The sequence below is a fragment of the Panthera leo genome, chromosome A1 (assembly GCF_018350215.1).
Source record: "Panthera leo isolate Ple1 chromosome A1, P.leo_Ple1_pat1.1, whole genome shotgun sequence".
Classification (NCBI taxonomy): domain Eukaryota; kingdom Metazoa; phylum Chordata; class Mammalia; order Carnivora; family Felidae; genus Panthera; species Panthera leo.
This window is the reverse complement of record NC_056679.1, coordinates 69346155-69362098: the sequence shown is the minus strand read 5'-3', so window position 1 is coordinate 69362098 and position 15944 is coordinate 69346155. Positions and strand designations below refer to the sequence as shown.

The window sequence follows — 15944 nt, the reverse complement described above, 5'->3', positions numbered from 1 at the left end:
CTGACTCATGTAGGTACCTATATGTATATGGCATTTTGAGATGTTCTCAACAATAGATTTTGAAACTGAAGATTATTCTTCATCCAGTTAGTAGGTGATTTGAAAATAAAGTTGGAGATCTCCCTGTCCTTTTTTTTTGAGACCCGCCCCGCCGCCCCCCCCCCCCCCCCCGCACGCGCACACACACACACACACACACACACACACACACTCAGGCTGCCTGTAAGATAATTCAGAACGAGTCGCACTCTAGTACCTTCTGTTTGGTGATTCAGAGCTCCCCAGGGGAGCCTCCATGCACACAGGCTCCCCGCCCTGCTCACTCCACTTGGCCTGAACCTCAGTCACACAGTGACTCCCCCTTGGCAAGGTCCCCCTCCTCCCCCCACCCCCCCCACCCCCCCCCCCCCCCCCCCCCCCCGCCTGGTGTCCGGGCTGGCTTCGTCCAGCTCCTAGTCCTTCCCCTGCCCAGGGTCTGCCCTCTCGAGCTTGCCTGAGGGGCCATGCTGGAGCCTGGAGTGTGGAGTTGAAACCACTGAACGCACGGGTTTCCCACAGGGCAGGTGGAGGCCTCTCTGTGTCCCTCTTTGGCTCTCGTCCTGGCTGATTTTTCTGGGTACCTGCACTCTTCCTCTTCTGTCCATAAGACACCATCTTGCTCATTATTGTGTAGTTTGGGAGAGTGGTCCTTCAGGCTTTCTGGATGTTCCCTTGCTCCCCTGTGATTTGCCATTGGCGCTCCACCAGCATCAGGCAGTTTGGGAAAATGGCATAGGTATTTCCTGTTTGTCTGAAGCCATGTATTTTTCGTGGGGCGTATGAAGAAACTGTTCTGGAATCATTATTTGGAATTAATGAATTAATCCTAAATGGAATACTGCTTTGATTTTGATTTTTTTTCCTGCTAGCCTGAAGGTAAAGTCCCAGGTATCTCTTCTTTGTTTTTATCAGTAGTACTTGGTAACCACATGTTTGAAGTGTTCACTGTGTGTCATTTTACATCATACTCCAAAACTCCTCAACCCCGTGTCTGCGGATGCACGTGTTCCTGACATCAGTGGGTGCAGGTGGCTCACTCCGGTTGGGGGCTGATCAAGCAAGGGAGGAAAACCGAGTGGGAAACAGGGGAAGGCAGAGGTTACACACTCAGGACTTGTAAATGCTGTTCTCTGTGGTTGTTAAGTGATGGGGAGTCCTAGACAGACACAGGTGGCCACCTCCCGGTCTGCCGCACTACAGTCTGTGACCAGCAGGAGCCCAGCGAGCGAACCCCCTCCCGCGGCCCCTCCAACGCCACGGCTTCCGGTTCCCTCGTGTGTCCCTTCAGCCGGCGGAAGGGGGAAGTGTGGTCAGGATGGGGTTGGTGCCGGGAGTGATGTGTTCCCAGCAGCTTGAAAGCCGAAACTAAAGGTGAATGATTTCCTAAAGGTGAAATCGAGGAGGGGGCTCTTGTTTGGAGAGGCTCAGCCGTGCACCTGCTGCCTGTTGCTGGAACAGCTTTCCTTGTCACGGGGCACGTCTTGGTCGCATCCATCCCAGAGAGGGCTTACGAGTCATCAGCCTCACGTGAGGCGGTGCTGAGGACACCGTCGTGATTTCTTATGGGGGCAGAGGGGCCGATAGGGACGCTAGCTTCCCAGAACTTAGGGGTGCCAGTTGGTTGCACGAAAGAGAATGTTTTGATAGCCCCTGGGTCCAGAAAGTCCATTTGCTGGAGCCTTCAGAGCCAGCTCCTTACCACCAGGATCTAAGCCACAGTGCACGCTGCAGCTTTGCTGTGGAAGCCAGAGCTGAGCGACTTCGGGATTGCTTTTCTGGTAGAGATTAAGGTCGGAGTGGAACGAGCAGAGGGACGGATGCCTCGATCAGATCTTGAAAAGATGCACAGAAGGCTAGCTGTCTCTGTTCCTCGCTAGCAGAGGTGGTGACGTAGGTCTGACTCCTGCCCTTCCTGTACAGAGTGCTGTCACGGAGCTGTTCCTGGAAAGGAACAGAAGTGGGCAGCGGTCTGGGCTGGCATGTCGTGTAACCCTGTATAGGAGGCGCTCGGCAATCCCCGTGCCCATGTGGGTCATGCTGCTCTTCGTGTTTGTGTGTTTCCAGTTGAAGGAGAAGAGCCAGTCGTGTGGCGGGAACACGGGGCCCATAGAGGAACTGCGTGGGGCCATCTACCTGGCGGAAGAGGCCTGCCCTGGGATCTCAGACACCATGGTGGCCCAGCTCGTCCAGCGGCTGCAGAGGTAACTGTGTCCAGGGAGGAGGGCCCTGCCGTGTCTGCCCCGTGGCTCTCTCTGCCCTTCCAAGGGACTGCTGGTCAGCCCTCTCTGTCCCTGGGGCGCTTCGTTCCCGGTCGGGTGCTGTTAGCTTCCTGCCACACGGTTGAAACAGAATCAAGTTTCAGAATGTTCTGAGTTCTAGAACTCAATCACTGTAAAAGAATGATAGGAATCTGGAAGGACCACAGACTTTGTGAGACTGTAGCTCTTACCACGTAAATGCCCAGTGCCTTTAAAAGGCCCCTGTCTGCTCCTAGTGAGGCAGCCTGACCCTCCGCCTGAGAGGTGTGCTCCTTACCCACGTGTTTGTAACGCGCTTGGTTTTCTGCTTTCAAAGTCAGGCCCACGGTGCCAGAAGTTGGGGCTCGGTGAGTTAGGACATGGGCGTGTTCGCTTCCTCGGGTGCCTAGGCCACTTCTACCCCCCCTGGTGCCCGGGAGCCCTGCTGTGTCGGCAGGTGTGGTCTGCCCTGCCTGTGGCCCTGGGGTGGGGGTAGGGGGACGGCCTGGGCTTCCCCACCCACTCTCAGACTTGCGATAGCCTCCTTGTGAAGGTCGCTTCGATGTCACTCCCGCGGAAGGGCAGTCATTTGGGGGGGTTGGAGAGAGTGGAGAGGTGTGTTGTGACCCAGGCTCTGCTCTGCACCCCCAAACCTTTGCCACTTTCCCAAAAGCCAGCCACGTAATGGCTTTGAAATTCACCTCCTTGGGACACCTGGGTGGCTCAGTTGCTTAAGCGTCTGACTTTGGCTCAGGTCATGATCTCATGGCTCGTGGGTTCGAGCCCCCACATCGGGCTCTCTGCTGTCAGTGCAGAGCCTACTTCGGATCCTCTGCCCCCCCTCCTCTGCCCCTCCCCCACTTGCAATCGGTCGCTCGCTCTCAAAAATAAACATTTAAAAAATTTAAAAAAGAAAACAAAAAATACCTTCCAGGTGAATTGTGAATTGTCCAGGCTCCCGAGCCCCTTCCAGAGCAAGGCCGAGCCTCAGTGACAGTGAGGAACATTTCAGCTCTTTCCAGAGAGGCTGCCTTGACAACACATAAAGAAGTTGGGGGCACGTTGGGTTCCTTTTGCCACTTGGAAGTGATGGCCGAAGGGGCTGCCCTCTGGCAGGGGCCGAGCCCTGGTGAAGGGGGACGTAGGGGCCCGGCCTCGCTCCTCCCTGCAGGTTTGTCCCCGCGGCCACAGGCTCCTTTGTAGAAGGTGTCTGGCCTTCCCAGCCGGTGCTCGAGGGCTGCTGGAGAATGAGGCCCGTTTACGTGGCCGCCGCCTATTCTGAGGCTGGAAGGACTCTGTTACGCTTTTGGGTTTACCCCCCTCCCCACTGTTGACAGGAACAAATCTGAGGCATAAAGGAAGAGAGAGCTGCAGTCACCCGTCCGCTCACCCGCACAGGGGCTGACAGGTCTGCGTGTGCCGTCCCGCGTGCACGTGCAGGGACGGTCGTGTGGCATTGTTAGAGGGCTCACCGGCTGTTGGTCGTGAGACGATCCTTCTCAGCTCCTTGGCTGCCCCCTGTTCCTTCATAATAACTTAATGGCCACTTTTCTCATTTCTCGGAGCAGTTTGGACTCCCTTCGCTCCCCATTCTAGCTGTGTTTCGAAAATTCCTGTTAAAAGGAGCCCTACAATCACGTGGCTGGTTCTGGTGGTTCTGTGCGTGGTCTTGGTTTGGTTTGCTGCTTTCCTAGTGTCCCTTTTAGGACTCTTTTCCACGTTGTCTCAAACTGCCTGAGATGGTTAGCAGGGATGCCTGCACATGACCCGCTTTCCCAAGGTTCCGGGGCACGGGGGTGTGGCCTGTGCATTTTTGTTGATCTCTCTGCTCCCTCCTTGGCACTGTGGACCCAGGGGATCTCCACCCGTGCTCTCCAGTAGACAGTGTGAGCCACGCACAGAGCTTCAGGTTTTCTAGTTACCTCATGAGAAAACCGGAAGAGTGGAACAGGTAAAGTTAGTTGTAATAATAGATTTTTTAACCCACTGCTTGCCACATCTTTTCATCATCCACACGTGGTTGGTGCACACTGTTACCGGGGAGGCGTTTCGCACCTGCTTTTTACCAGGTCTTTGCAGTCCGGTGTGTTTTACGCTTCACAGCACGTCTCAGTGTGAACTGGCCACATTTTGGGGTCTTGGCCGCCACCGGTGTGAGCGTTGAGCATCTGTAAGTCAGATGTGATTGCCGCTGTCCACATCACGTTTAAATTTGTACTCGTGGGGCGCCTGGGTGGCTCAGTCGGTTGAGCGTCCGACTTCGGCTCAGGTCATAATCTCGTAGTTTTGTGAGTTCAAGCCCCGCGTCGGGCTCTGTGCTGTCAGCTCAGAGCCTGGAGCCTGTTTCGGATTCTGTGTCTCCCTCTCTCTCTGACCCTCCCCCGTTCATGCTGTGTCTCTCTGTCTCAAAAATAAATAAATGTTAAAAAAAAAAATTAAAAAAAAAATAAATTTGTACTCTCCAAACACTAGTCCACGTTCTTTCTTCTGGCCTCCAGACCATTCTGTCTTGTTTTCCTTTCCTTTGTCATGTGCAGATACACTCTCCTCTGCAACCAGCAGAGGACCCTGCTCCTGGGGGGCCCTTAGCTGGGTCCCCACAGGCTTTTTAGCAGGTGCTGTCCATTCACTCTTTGGAGGCTCCCCGAGCTCTTGCTGTGTGTTCCCCACCCAGATGCCACCATGCCACAGTGGCCACTGCTGCTGCCTCGTTCCCGTTTAGCTCCATAAAGGCGGTCCCTCAGTGGATCACCTCAGAAAAAATAAACGATTTTTGTCTAAAGCATTTCAGAGACTTCTGTGTCTTAATTTGAATTAATGCGTGGCTCTTTTTGCATGGCATCAACTCCTCCCATGGCTTAGGCATTTATATTTCTTGGAAAATGAGTTTTAGGATCTGTGGCTGGAGCCTGCTTTTCAAGAAGATCTTCCGTGATCCTTTCTCTGGGAGGGTGCCAAGTATTTTAATGCCTTAAAAGAGGAGCCAGAGGTTGGAATGTTTGACATTCTCTCCATTGAACAGGTCCTCAGCCCTCTCCTGTGACTTGGGCTCTGTTTTGAGGTAGCCGAGGGGATCTTGGCCATAAGAGGACCCCGCTCCTTTTTTGTTTTTATTCCAGAGCAAGATAGTACTGCAGAACTAACAGAAACCAGAAGAAAGTGCCATGACCCCACCAGTGCAGCCCAGTTAGGAATATCAGTTTTGTTCATTGGCTTCCATTGTTCTATACAGATCATAAATTTACCCAACTTTTTACATGTCTCCAAATTAGTGCACATATAAGTTTTTGATGTTCTATAGTATTTAGAATAAATTGTGCATGTGAAACTATACATGTGTACTGCCTGTATAATTTTATGTACATATTAATTTGTGCGTATTTCTCATGTTGCTAAATGTAATTACAATTTTTTTAATTTAAAAAAGTGTTTTTAATGTTTATTTTAGAGAGAGAGAGCAGGGAAGGGTCAGAGAGAGAGGGAGACACAGAATCCGAAGCAGGTTCCAGGCTCTGAGCTGTCAGAGCCCAACGCGGGGCCCGAACCCATGAACTACGAGATCATGACTTGAGCCGAAGTTGCATGCTTAACCGACTGAGCCACCCAGGCACCCCTATAATTACAATTTTTAATCAGTTTAAAAATTTGGTTAGTCTGTCTAACCATTTCTCTACAGTTGGACATCAAAGTTGTTCCCTGTTTTACAATTACAAAAAATCTAAGAGGCAACTTTGTGCAAAATATACGGCTCCTTCTTTGGACTCCATTTCTGAAACAGTTCTAGGAAGTGGATTACGTGAACGAGCATCGATATTTTTGTGGCCAAAATGGGTTTTCTTGTGCCCATCTGTAATCTAGCCATGTGTATGTGTTTGGGTTTTACTGATTCCTTAATTTTAAAAAATGGACTGTAAGCGAAGCCACGCCATTTATTGTTCTGTTCTTCAATTCTTTCCTGAAGAGACCAAACGTGTTCTCACTTTCCGTTATAGACTTTCAGTTCTTCCATGGACTGAATTTAACCTGTGAAAAGTTGTGTCGAAATCACAGTTTTCTTAGTTTTTATGCATTGTTTAGTGATTAACCCGCTGATATTTGCCTAATTTTTTTTATGACTTGGGCTTGCCCAGCAAAAGTAGGATTTGGGTGGTGGTTTGGATTTTTGCACGGAGGTTACAGAAATGACATTCACTTCTGTTTTTCTTTTTTTTTTCTCCCCCTCTAGATATTCTCTAAGTGGTGGAGGAACTTCATCCCACTGAAATTCCTTTGGCATTTGGGGTTTTGTTTTTCTTTTTTTCCTCTTCATCCTCCTCGTACAAAGTCAACGAGAGCCTTTGCTGACTCGGCTGCAGTGGTGCGCCATCCGGGGGCCGTCCCCCCACCCCGAGCCGCCCGTCCCGGGGCCCCGCACCGCCCTTTCTCCCGGCCAGCACCGCGTGAAGTCTCCGGGGGGGTGGGTCAGGTCGGCTCCTTCAAGCGATCATTTTATTTTATGGTTCTTGTTTTTAATTTTAGCCAGTGTGCACATATCAAGGAAAGTGTCTTTAAAAACAAAAACAGGCCCTGAAATGTATATGTGGGATCACGATAAGGCCACATCCGAAATGAAACCTCAGGTATCCTGCTTTAAGTTGATCACTCCCCTCCCCGGGAGATGGGGAATCGCTCTGGTGGGTCAGTGTACAGATTGTATATAGTGTCGTTTTTACGGAAACCCTTCTGGCGTGTGTCAGGAGTCACCGTGTACAAATTGGCCGAGTGCTTCTGTAGATAATGTCAGTGGAGTAAATATTTGACAGGCCGTAACTCGAGTCTCTTGCCTTGCCTTTATTACATGTAAATTTTGAATTATGTGATCAGTGATTTGGGTTTTCTTTTGTATCTGCAGGGTTTGCCATTAATGATAATAAGCACCCTTCCTGCGAACACTCTTTGTACCTCCACACACGCACACCGCCCTCTCGTCTGCCCGACAGCCCTCTTGGTCCCCGTAGAGGTTGATTTCCTTTCATTTGATGGTACTATTTCTTAGTGTTTTAAATCGGAACATATCTGGCCTCATGAAGCTTTAATTATTTTAAGTTGCTCCCCGATGAAGTGCTCTCGTCTTAACATTTGTTTGAAATTGTGCCACTGCCAGCCCCGTGCCCGCTGCACCGTCCTTTCTGGTAGGATCTCCTGTCACTCCTTGTGAAACCCGCGTATCATCCTGCCCACCTACAAGTGTCTGAATGCTTACACGAATAAATTTTATAACGCACTTGTTCTGCAGTGTGACTCTTGAAACGTGACTCTTCAGAGGGCAGTGCACCTGTCGTGGAGGTGTGTGAGTGTGTGTGCGTGAGTGTGTGTGAAGAGGGTGAGACACTTCAGCACTTCCAGAAAGAAGAGCCCACCGTGAACCTGCCGCATGTCCAGGTCTGCTCCCTCTGCACCGTTCAGAAAAGATTGGTCATTGAGAAGGTAGAGCTAAATATTGCTCGTTGTCAAATCGCTCTCTCTTCCCAGGGACCTTAAGGGTTTTCTTTTCTTCAAGGAGCCCGGGTCTGCTCTTTGTCAGCCGGAGGGGTCCGTATTTTTCTGGGCTTGTGGCAGGACCTGGCTTTGCCAAGGTGGGAGGCAGGAGGAAAAATTTCTGGGTCTCTGGGATGGGACATCGATTTCCTGCAGTAATACTTGACCAGGTGCATGTGGCACTGTTCTGCGTTTGTTGATACAAATCGTTGTCCTCTCTTGCTAGAGTAGCAGTTCTCGAAGGGGAAGACACAGGATTTTGGGAGCAAGGAAGGTACCGGCTAAACTTTGGGATGGAAGGTCTGGCAGGTGCCGACACAGCGGCCTGGAAGTCCCAGGGGAGAGCAGAGGCCCTGGGCCGGAAACGTTTGGGCATGTGCTGCTTGTCTAGATGTGCTGATGGAGTGTAGATTTCAGAGTCTAAAATTAAATCATGATTTCTTAATTAGGAATGGAATGATTGGTTTCTACGAGGGATGCATTTTGGTGGGGGGAAATAGAACTGAATGAATTGCTGACTCTCTGTGTGGGTTTCTGCATCAGGAATATTAACTTGGGTGACGGAACTTGAGAATGTTTCATTCCGTGTTTCAGCAGAATGTTTTGTACGAGCAAACGGTTTGTTTCCCTATGTGAGGCATAAGCCAAAGATCCGTTTTGTCCACCGCGGGAGAATCGCTCAAAGAAGCGAAGCGGTGTTCCCCCGGAGTGGGCGGCTTGTCTGATTGTCAGCCAGCCGGTGCAGACGGCAGCTTTCTGATTTAGAGTTCACTTTGCAGGTGGACAGTGACCTCAAGATCACATGCAAAGCCAGTCTCAGATGGAAGCGGTGGTCCTGCTGACTGGGAGACTGGATTATTCCAGGGAAGCGAATCGGTGTGAAGGGTCAGCACGTGTTCCAGTCGCTAGACCGTAACACACCGAGCCGTCTCCCAGGCAAAGATTAGTCTTTTAGACCTTAAGTGAGTGTCTTCTGTTGATTGAGCTTCTGGGGGGAGATGGGGTTTGGGAGGGTGTGAAAAGTGGCTCTCTTCCCCACGTTCTGGCTGGCTGCTTTCTGTGCACACACAAGCTGAGGTCTGTGCCTCTGAGGGCATGTGGGACCTGTGCCCCCTCAAGGGCCTCGTGACCGGGGGAGGCCGGCGCTGGCGGAGCCACTTAAGTCTTTGTAGGACCAGGGACCGGAGCTACAGTGGAACCCGGCTCAGACAACATCACCTCTGCTGCCCATTAGACCCTCGAGCCCAGCGTCCAGGATGGATTTGCTAGCTCTTGGAGGCCTGTTGATGCCAAGGCCCTGTGGCCACAGCTTGTCCACTTACAGACTGTAGACGGCCGCGGCGCGCCTAGCGTGGGAGAGGCCTGCGTGGAACCCAGCGGCTGCCTTTTGGAAACAGGCAGTGGGCTGTGTCCGGCTGGGTTTTTACGCCTTCTCGAAATCGTCTTTTCTGCGTCCCTGCTGGCCGCGCTAATAAGCAAGGTAGCCGCGACTATCTCGATGTAACCACATGCCACACACCTGAATCCAACAGTTTTGTTGTCCAGTTAGTCTTGTGAAGTGTCTAGTTCGTTCTTCATGTGGCATTTGTACCTTGCTTTTGGCAAAACGTGGTCCGTTTATAAACATTTTTATATTTCCTTAAAAAAATATGGCTTCTATATTTCTGCTATAAAACATGGCAATAAACGGGGAGAGTACTGCAGGGCATGTTAAGCACAGGTACTGTATCCCGCAAGGGTCAATAAAGTTCACAGAAAATTAATTGTGTAACTCGGTCTCGTGTGTGTAGAGGAGACAGGCTGAATGGCTCCCCCAGAATTTATGTTAAAGCCCTAGTCCCGCCTCCCCCCCACCCCCCCACCCCCCCCCGCCGATGGTATTTGGAGGTGGGGCCTTTGGGAGGGAGTTAGGTCACGAGGGTGGAACCCCCATGATGGGATTAGGGACTTTCCAAGAGAGATCCGCCCCCCCCTTGCCCTGTGAGGACACAGCGAGAAGACAGCTGGCCGTGAACCATGCAGGCTCTTGCCAGACACCGGATCTGCCGGCGCCCTGATCTTCCGCTTTCCCGCCTCCAGAACCGTGAGATACATTTGTTTTTTAATGTTTATTTTTTTTTTTTTACCTTTGAGAGAAAACACAAGCGGGGGCAGACAGAGGCTTTGAAGCTGACGGCAGCAAGCCCTGTGGGGCTCGACCTCATGAACCGCCAGATGGTGACCTGAGCTGACGTCAGATACTCAGCCGACTGAGCCACCCAGGTGCCCCTACGTTCCCGTTTGTAGGCCAGTTTTTGTTACAGGCTGGACTCAGGTACAGTTTGTCTCTGGAACTCCCCATATGTTCCCGGCAGCTTGGGAGCGGTCTCACTTGCCCACGTGACTTGGACCTAATGTTTGCTTTGATGTCACGGGGACACAGAGGTGCTGACGGAACCAGTTGTACCACGGACACGGTTTGGGCTCTTCGCTCGGAGACTCTGAACTAGACCACCTCATCCTCACGCCCCGTAGGGTTTAGTGACGGGTGATTGCTACAGAGAGCATTTTCCTGATCTTGCCTGTGCCCTGTCGGCTGCCTGGTGACGGCTTCACCTTCCCAGGGAGTTGGTCCTACCCCTGGGGTGTGGGAGAAACAGCTGGTCTCCAGGGGGCCGCTTGTCACAAAGGAAGTGGAAGCCAGCCCCTCTGTCCCCTTTGCTTCCATCCCTTGGGTTCTAGTCCTTTTATAGCCATGGACCGGCTCCTCGCGAGGTTCTGTCCCCCCAGTTTGGCGGCCACAGACAGACGGTCACAGACCAAGATTCCCGCACGCTCTGTGTGTCTGTTTCGCACCCACCCCTGCGGGACCGGCCACGTCCGCGCCTCGACGGCTCCCTCCCTGCAACCCGCCCACCTTAGGCGAAAAGAAAGACCAGACGAGGTTGGTTATGTTTTGCCTTAAAACTTCAATATGCTGGATTGTGGCGTGAGGTATTTTTATTCCCTTTTGTTAGTACTTAAAACCATCTGGTACATGTCGTAAGGCAAATGATTAACATGTCTCGGCTACTGGTCCATTTGCACATTGATTTGCACATCGCCGTTGCCACGCACGCCAGTCACGGCTCCCCCGCGTCGGGTCATCCTGTGTTTCTTAGGTAAGGGGCTTTCCCAGCTGTGGTGCGGGCACTGGGAGATACTGGTTGGATTGGTCGCCCCCTCTGGACTGTGTCAGAAAGGGTTTAACTAGGGGATAGCAGCCCCCCGCCCTCCACGGAGAACAGGCACACGGACTCTGCCTCGTGGGCGCCAGCCGTGTCCCCTGTGCGGTCTGTCGAGGATGCGCGGTGTCCTACTGGTGATACCCCATGCGGGCGGCGGCGGGGGCAGTGAGTATAAAAAGGAGGAAAGAATGTTTTCTGAAGACAGGCACGATATATACTACTATTGAATGTGCAATTCCAAACCACAGTTGCAGGATACAGGTATGACGGGGGCCGCACCCACCCTCCGGACGTCACATCTCACAAATGGCCCTGATTACGGACATACGGGTTCTCATGCTTATGAAACAGCAAACACCACAGCGAGACCGCGGACGTCGTGCTCGGTTTCTGCTTCTCTGAACAGAGCACAACCCGCTACGGTCTGTAAAGAGGAACCGCTTCAACAATTTGGTCAACTTGTGCCAAGAACAGCGTTTCCTTGGAGCGTAAGACCCCAAAGGGGAACGTACTTCGTGTGCTGCAAATTGCTTATTAATCGAAGTAAATCCTACTAACTTGCTACTATTATAAAAGTAGAAAGATTGAAAAAACGAAATCGGAAAATGATCTCATTTTGCTTAAGACTGTGCCATATGTATCACAAACATTGGAAAATCCATTTGTTTTTAAAATGCACCAGCCTATAAGTCAAAAGAATTTTCTTTTTTAAGAAAAAGGAGAGCACTTGCCCTGTCTTTTTTGGTTGAACGGATGTGGTTGTCCTGCTTTTAAGGTGCAGTTTGTGGAAGAAAAACCGTCATTTGGCACTACATCAATGACAACGTTTTAATACTGGCACAAGCTAGAAAGAGCCCACCAGGACAAGGACGGACGAGCCACCAGCGTCCGAGGTGGGAGCACGGTTCCGTTCAGACGACACGAACAGCTTGAAAAGACAAGGTTAAAAACGGTTTTGCGGAGATAGAGGAGAGTTGCTGTGAAACCATGTTTCTGTTTTCCAGACAGGTGTTAATTTTACTAGGCTTCATTAATACAGAGGGAAAGTAAGTGTCTCCCGGGAAAGCAGCCACCGCTCACACCAGCAAACGGGTCCTGCCATCAGTACACGTGGGATTCTTTGTGACTCAGGATGTGGGCGCGGGAAGCCGAGCTGGTCGCACTGCGGATCACCTCCATCCACCTAAGACCAGAAAGCGAAATGACAGTCAAGGGTCACTTGGTCTCGTAAGAGCGTCCCGATACTCAGCGTGCGTCGTGACTTACGTGACGTGCAACTCCAGCAGAAGAGTTCCTGAATGAACTCCTGCTACCCAAGTGAACAGAAGCAAGGCTAAGGGTTCCTCTAGGTGCTCCTGAGGAACGGTTTGAGGACCACCGGCCTGGGCGCTCATTTTGTAGACCACAGGAAGTGCCCAGGTGACGCGGCAGCACGCTCCACGTGAAGCAGTTGGAGGTGAGGTGGCTTCCTGTTCTCCCTCCTGGACGGTGACGAGCAGCCCGTTATATGCGTTTGGGTAGTTGCAGTGTATTGGCAGCTCTCAACCCCCCGGGTGGACAGCGTCTGGAGGTGTTTTGGGTTGTCACGGAGGAGGGGGTGCAAGTGGCCTCTAGTAGGAGGGGCTGGGATGCTGCTGGGCATCCTCTAATGCACAGGACAGGACCCCCCACCCCTCTGGACAGCCGAATGGACTCCAGGGTCGGCAGTGTTGAGGGGAGGAGGCCCTGCCTCCGTAGAACTGGTAGCAGGGCTTTCAAAAGTCTCTAATCACTGGTCTTTTTAGGATCAGCCCCCTAGTCTAGGTTCTCTGGGCCAGGCTCAGATTTGAGAAGAGTTCTCCGCTGGGCTCGCTTTTCGAGCAGCGTACCTTACGGGGAGGCTTTGACTTGGGTTTTCAACCACCATGTGGTTGCCGCTGAACTAACGTCGTAACCTATGGGCTCATGGAACCCATGGGGACGAAGGAACACACCGTGTGTGATCAGCATGGCCAGGAGAGACCGTCCTTCCTAAGTGGGCGGGTGACTGTTAACTCTGCCCGGACTATGGCCCGAGGACCCTACCACCTGCCCAAGTGGCAGGATGCCATTCCTGGGGGCCCAGAATTCCTACCTGAAATTTTGGGAAAAGTCTGAGGATTGTGGCTCCTGGGCCTCCTTACACCACGTGCTAGTCTAAGAAGGTAACCCTGAGAAACATTAGGATTTCTTCTTTCCTCGAGTGGTCTTCCGGCCCTAGCACAGTCTGGCATATTCTGACTCAATACTCCAGAGACTAAAACAACACGCTTGCTAGATATTTAAAAGCGCACCATGTGTGGCCCTGACACGGTACAGACTAAGGACTGATGTTACTACCCAAGGAAGTCTCAGTTTTACTTCTATGAAAACAGAAGTGGATATGATGTTAGGCAAAGGGGACGGCCTGCCCTGCCCCCACCAAAGGTCAGGGACATTTTGGAAGTGAGTAAATGCCCAGGCCTGCGGTGGGCAGGGAGTGCCTGCTGCTATAAACCTCGTCCACTTGGCTCACGTGGGAGAAGCCCCGTGGCTCAGGAGAGGGTGGCCTTTTCCTGCGGCCGCCTGTGCGGAAGGAAGCGTCATTACCTTTCAAACGTGTACTCGCTTTCGGCCCTGAAGTAGTACACGTGAGACTTGAAATGCAGCTTGAACACGTAGTCTTTGTGGATGTCCTCAGACTCAGAGGGAATGGTGAGTGAGTAGCCGAGCAGAGGCAGGCTTGCCAGGGGGTGATGGTCCTGGACAGAGGCAACAGAAGGGGCTGCAGGTGCTTGGGCCTGAGCGGTGACTGCCTTCCTCGCAGGCCAGCTAGTGGGACCCTGCGCCTTCATAAGCTTTTTTTTTTTTTTTTTCCATTTTACTGATTTTGAAAGAGGCAGATAGAGAATCCCCAGCAGGCTCCATATTGTCAGTGCAGAGCCCAATGCAGGGCTCGAACTCATGATTTTGGCTCCAGTCAGGATCTCCCAGTTCAGGGTGGGGCCCCCAACCGACCGAGCCATGCAGGAACCTTCAGTGAAGTCTTCCCCCCTCCCTCGCTCAACCAACCAGGCTTCGGCCGGATTGCTGCAGATGGAGGTCAGACCAGTTAGAACTGAGGCTCTCCGGGCCACGGCGCAGGGCCAGACCCCTTCTCACACACCGTGTCCCTCCCTCCATGCCCGGGCGGGTGGCTCAAGGGCCCCATCGTTCTCCCTTCCAGAGGAAGGCCGGCCCCCCGGCAGGTGTACTGTCCCCACTGTCCCATGTGGTACTTACCTGGTGGGACTTGTAGAAGAACAGGCAGAAGTTCGTGAACACCACCCACAGCTTCTGCCACCCGTTGCTGTTTTTGAATTTTCTCAGCAGGTTCCCGGACAACTGATTCTGAAAGACAAGCACGCACGTAAGGAGCACGAGTGGGGGGCGCCCTTGCCGGCAGCGCGCCGCCTGGTCTTCGCGGTCCGCGGGACTCCTGGGCGGGGCTTCCCGAATGTGACTGAGGGAGAGCTGTTCTCCCTGCGGGTGGATTCTCGGAGCCTTATTTAATTCTTGGCCCCCGTTACGGGTTGATTTGCACTGCTTCCCATGCCCAGCTGTGACCTCAGGTGTTCATGGGGGTTGTCATCACAGGTATACGGCAGGAGCACATCAGGCTCCGTCCACTGGCCCTGCTGTCCCTCGGTGAGACGGGGAAAGGATCCGTCACCCTGGGTGACGTGCTGGCGGGCCTTGTGCGCCATCTAGTGGCCTTGGCGGGAACGCTGGCCTGCAGTGGAATGTGTCCTGGCAGGGGGCCGCCTGTGACTCCCCGGAGCTGAAGGAAGAGTAACCATGGGTACGGAGGGGCGTTGCGCGGCCGGCCGTCCTGCCCGAACTCTCCAGCTCTGAGGCCCGGGTGGAGAAGGCCCGCCGCTCGTTACTGGGGAGACTAAAGCAGGAAAGGATGCTGGGCACAGTCCCACAGTTGTGTGTCAAACGGGCAAATTACTACACTTAAGAAAAATTTATAAATATACCTGAGTCTGCTTTATTCTATCCCTCCAGTACTCTTCCTATAAAGCATTAAATGACCTATATAAGCAAGGTCCCCAGCGGTAGCAAGAGAGAGAAGTGTAAACGTCTCTGCCCTCGAGTGGCTCACAGTCTGATGGGGAGACTGACTCAGGGTGAAAGGAGGTGGAAAGAGCCCACCCCAGACTTAGCTGACCCGAGGGGGACACTGCAAACAGCAGGGGTGCCCGATAGAGCTCCCCATCCCCCCCGCATCACTCTATCCAGCTGCCATCCAGCCATGGGCAGAAAGTGACAAGAACACAGGGTATTCGGAGTTACAGGCAGAACTGGGGAGCATCACACATGATTACACGTCACCCGGAGGCAAGGAGGGAGCGCACCTGCCTTCTACTGAACCTAGTTCTTCCAGCTGTTGGCGTCCAGAAGATCTCCTAACGCCGGTCCTGCAACGTGTACACGCCGTGCCCCAATTCTAGGCAGGTCCATGGGGAGGTGCTAACTTCCCACGGCCACCTTTCTGGAACATGCCACGTTCAGACTCTCTGAAAGCTCCCCGCTGTCCTAGTGGCCCCTGTGGTCACGAACTGCACTCAAACTCCTCTCCCCGTGGCTTCACTTGGGTACACGTCTGTCTCCTCAGGTCACGCGGCCCCGAAACTCTGCCACCTTTTCTCTGACACTGCTCTCTAGAGGCTGAACCCACTGGGGCAGATGACTCAGGTCTGCCTCCATCGTGGGCCAGTCCCCTTCTGCTGCCTTTACCGGGCAGGACAACATCCGTGACCCAGACGCCCCGTTTCCTCACTTTCACAGTGGCCCCCTCTCCTGGACTCCCCCAATCCCCAGTGGAAGAAAGGCCTCTGCTCTGCCCTCTTCCTGGCTCACATCACTGCTCAGTCTTTATTCCAGACCGGATTGTGTCTCCTGC

At 52.7% G+C, this 15944-nt stretch overlaps 2 protein-coding genes across 5 annotated transcripts in view; one reads left to right on the top strand and one right to left on the bottom strand.

Moving 5' to 3' along the window:
• The window catches only part of STK24 (serine/threonine kinase 24), a 126543-nt gene extending 116987 nt beyond the window's left edge, over positions 1 to 9556 (top strand). For both annotated transcript variants that reach the window (XM_042929479.1, XM_042929473.1), the window contains exons 10-11: positions 2104 to 2240; positions 6502 to 9556. In XM_042929479.1, coding sequence (XP_042785413.1) covers positions 2104 to 2240; positions 6502 to 6538 — 174 coding nt within the window. In that variant the 3' untranslated portion in view covers positions 6539 to 9556. The remainder of the gene's footprint in view (positions 1 to 2103; positions 2241 to 6501) is intronic.
• A 1165-nt stretch (positions 9557 to 10721) lies between these two features.
• Positions 10722 to 15944, bottom strand: part of FARP1 (FERM, ARH/RhoGEF and pleckstrin domain protein 1) — a 295943-nt gene continuing 290720 nt past the window's right edge. For all 3 annotated transcript variants that reach the window (XM_042929450.1, XM_042929458.1, XM_042929440.1), the window contains exons 25-27: positions 14279 to 14386; positions 13607 to 13758; positions 10722 to 12182 (exon numbers count right to left, since the gene is read on the bottom strand). In XM_042929450.1, the coding sequence (XP_042785384.1) occupies positions 12101 to 12182; positions 13607 to 13758; positions 14279 to 14386 (342 nt within the window). In that variant the 3' untranslated portion in view covers positions 10722 to 12100. The remainder of the gene's footprint in view (positions 12183 to 13606; positions 13759 to 14278; positions 14387 to 15944) is intronic.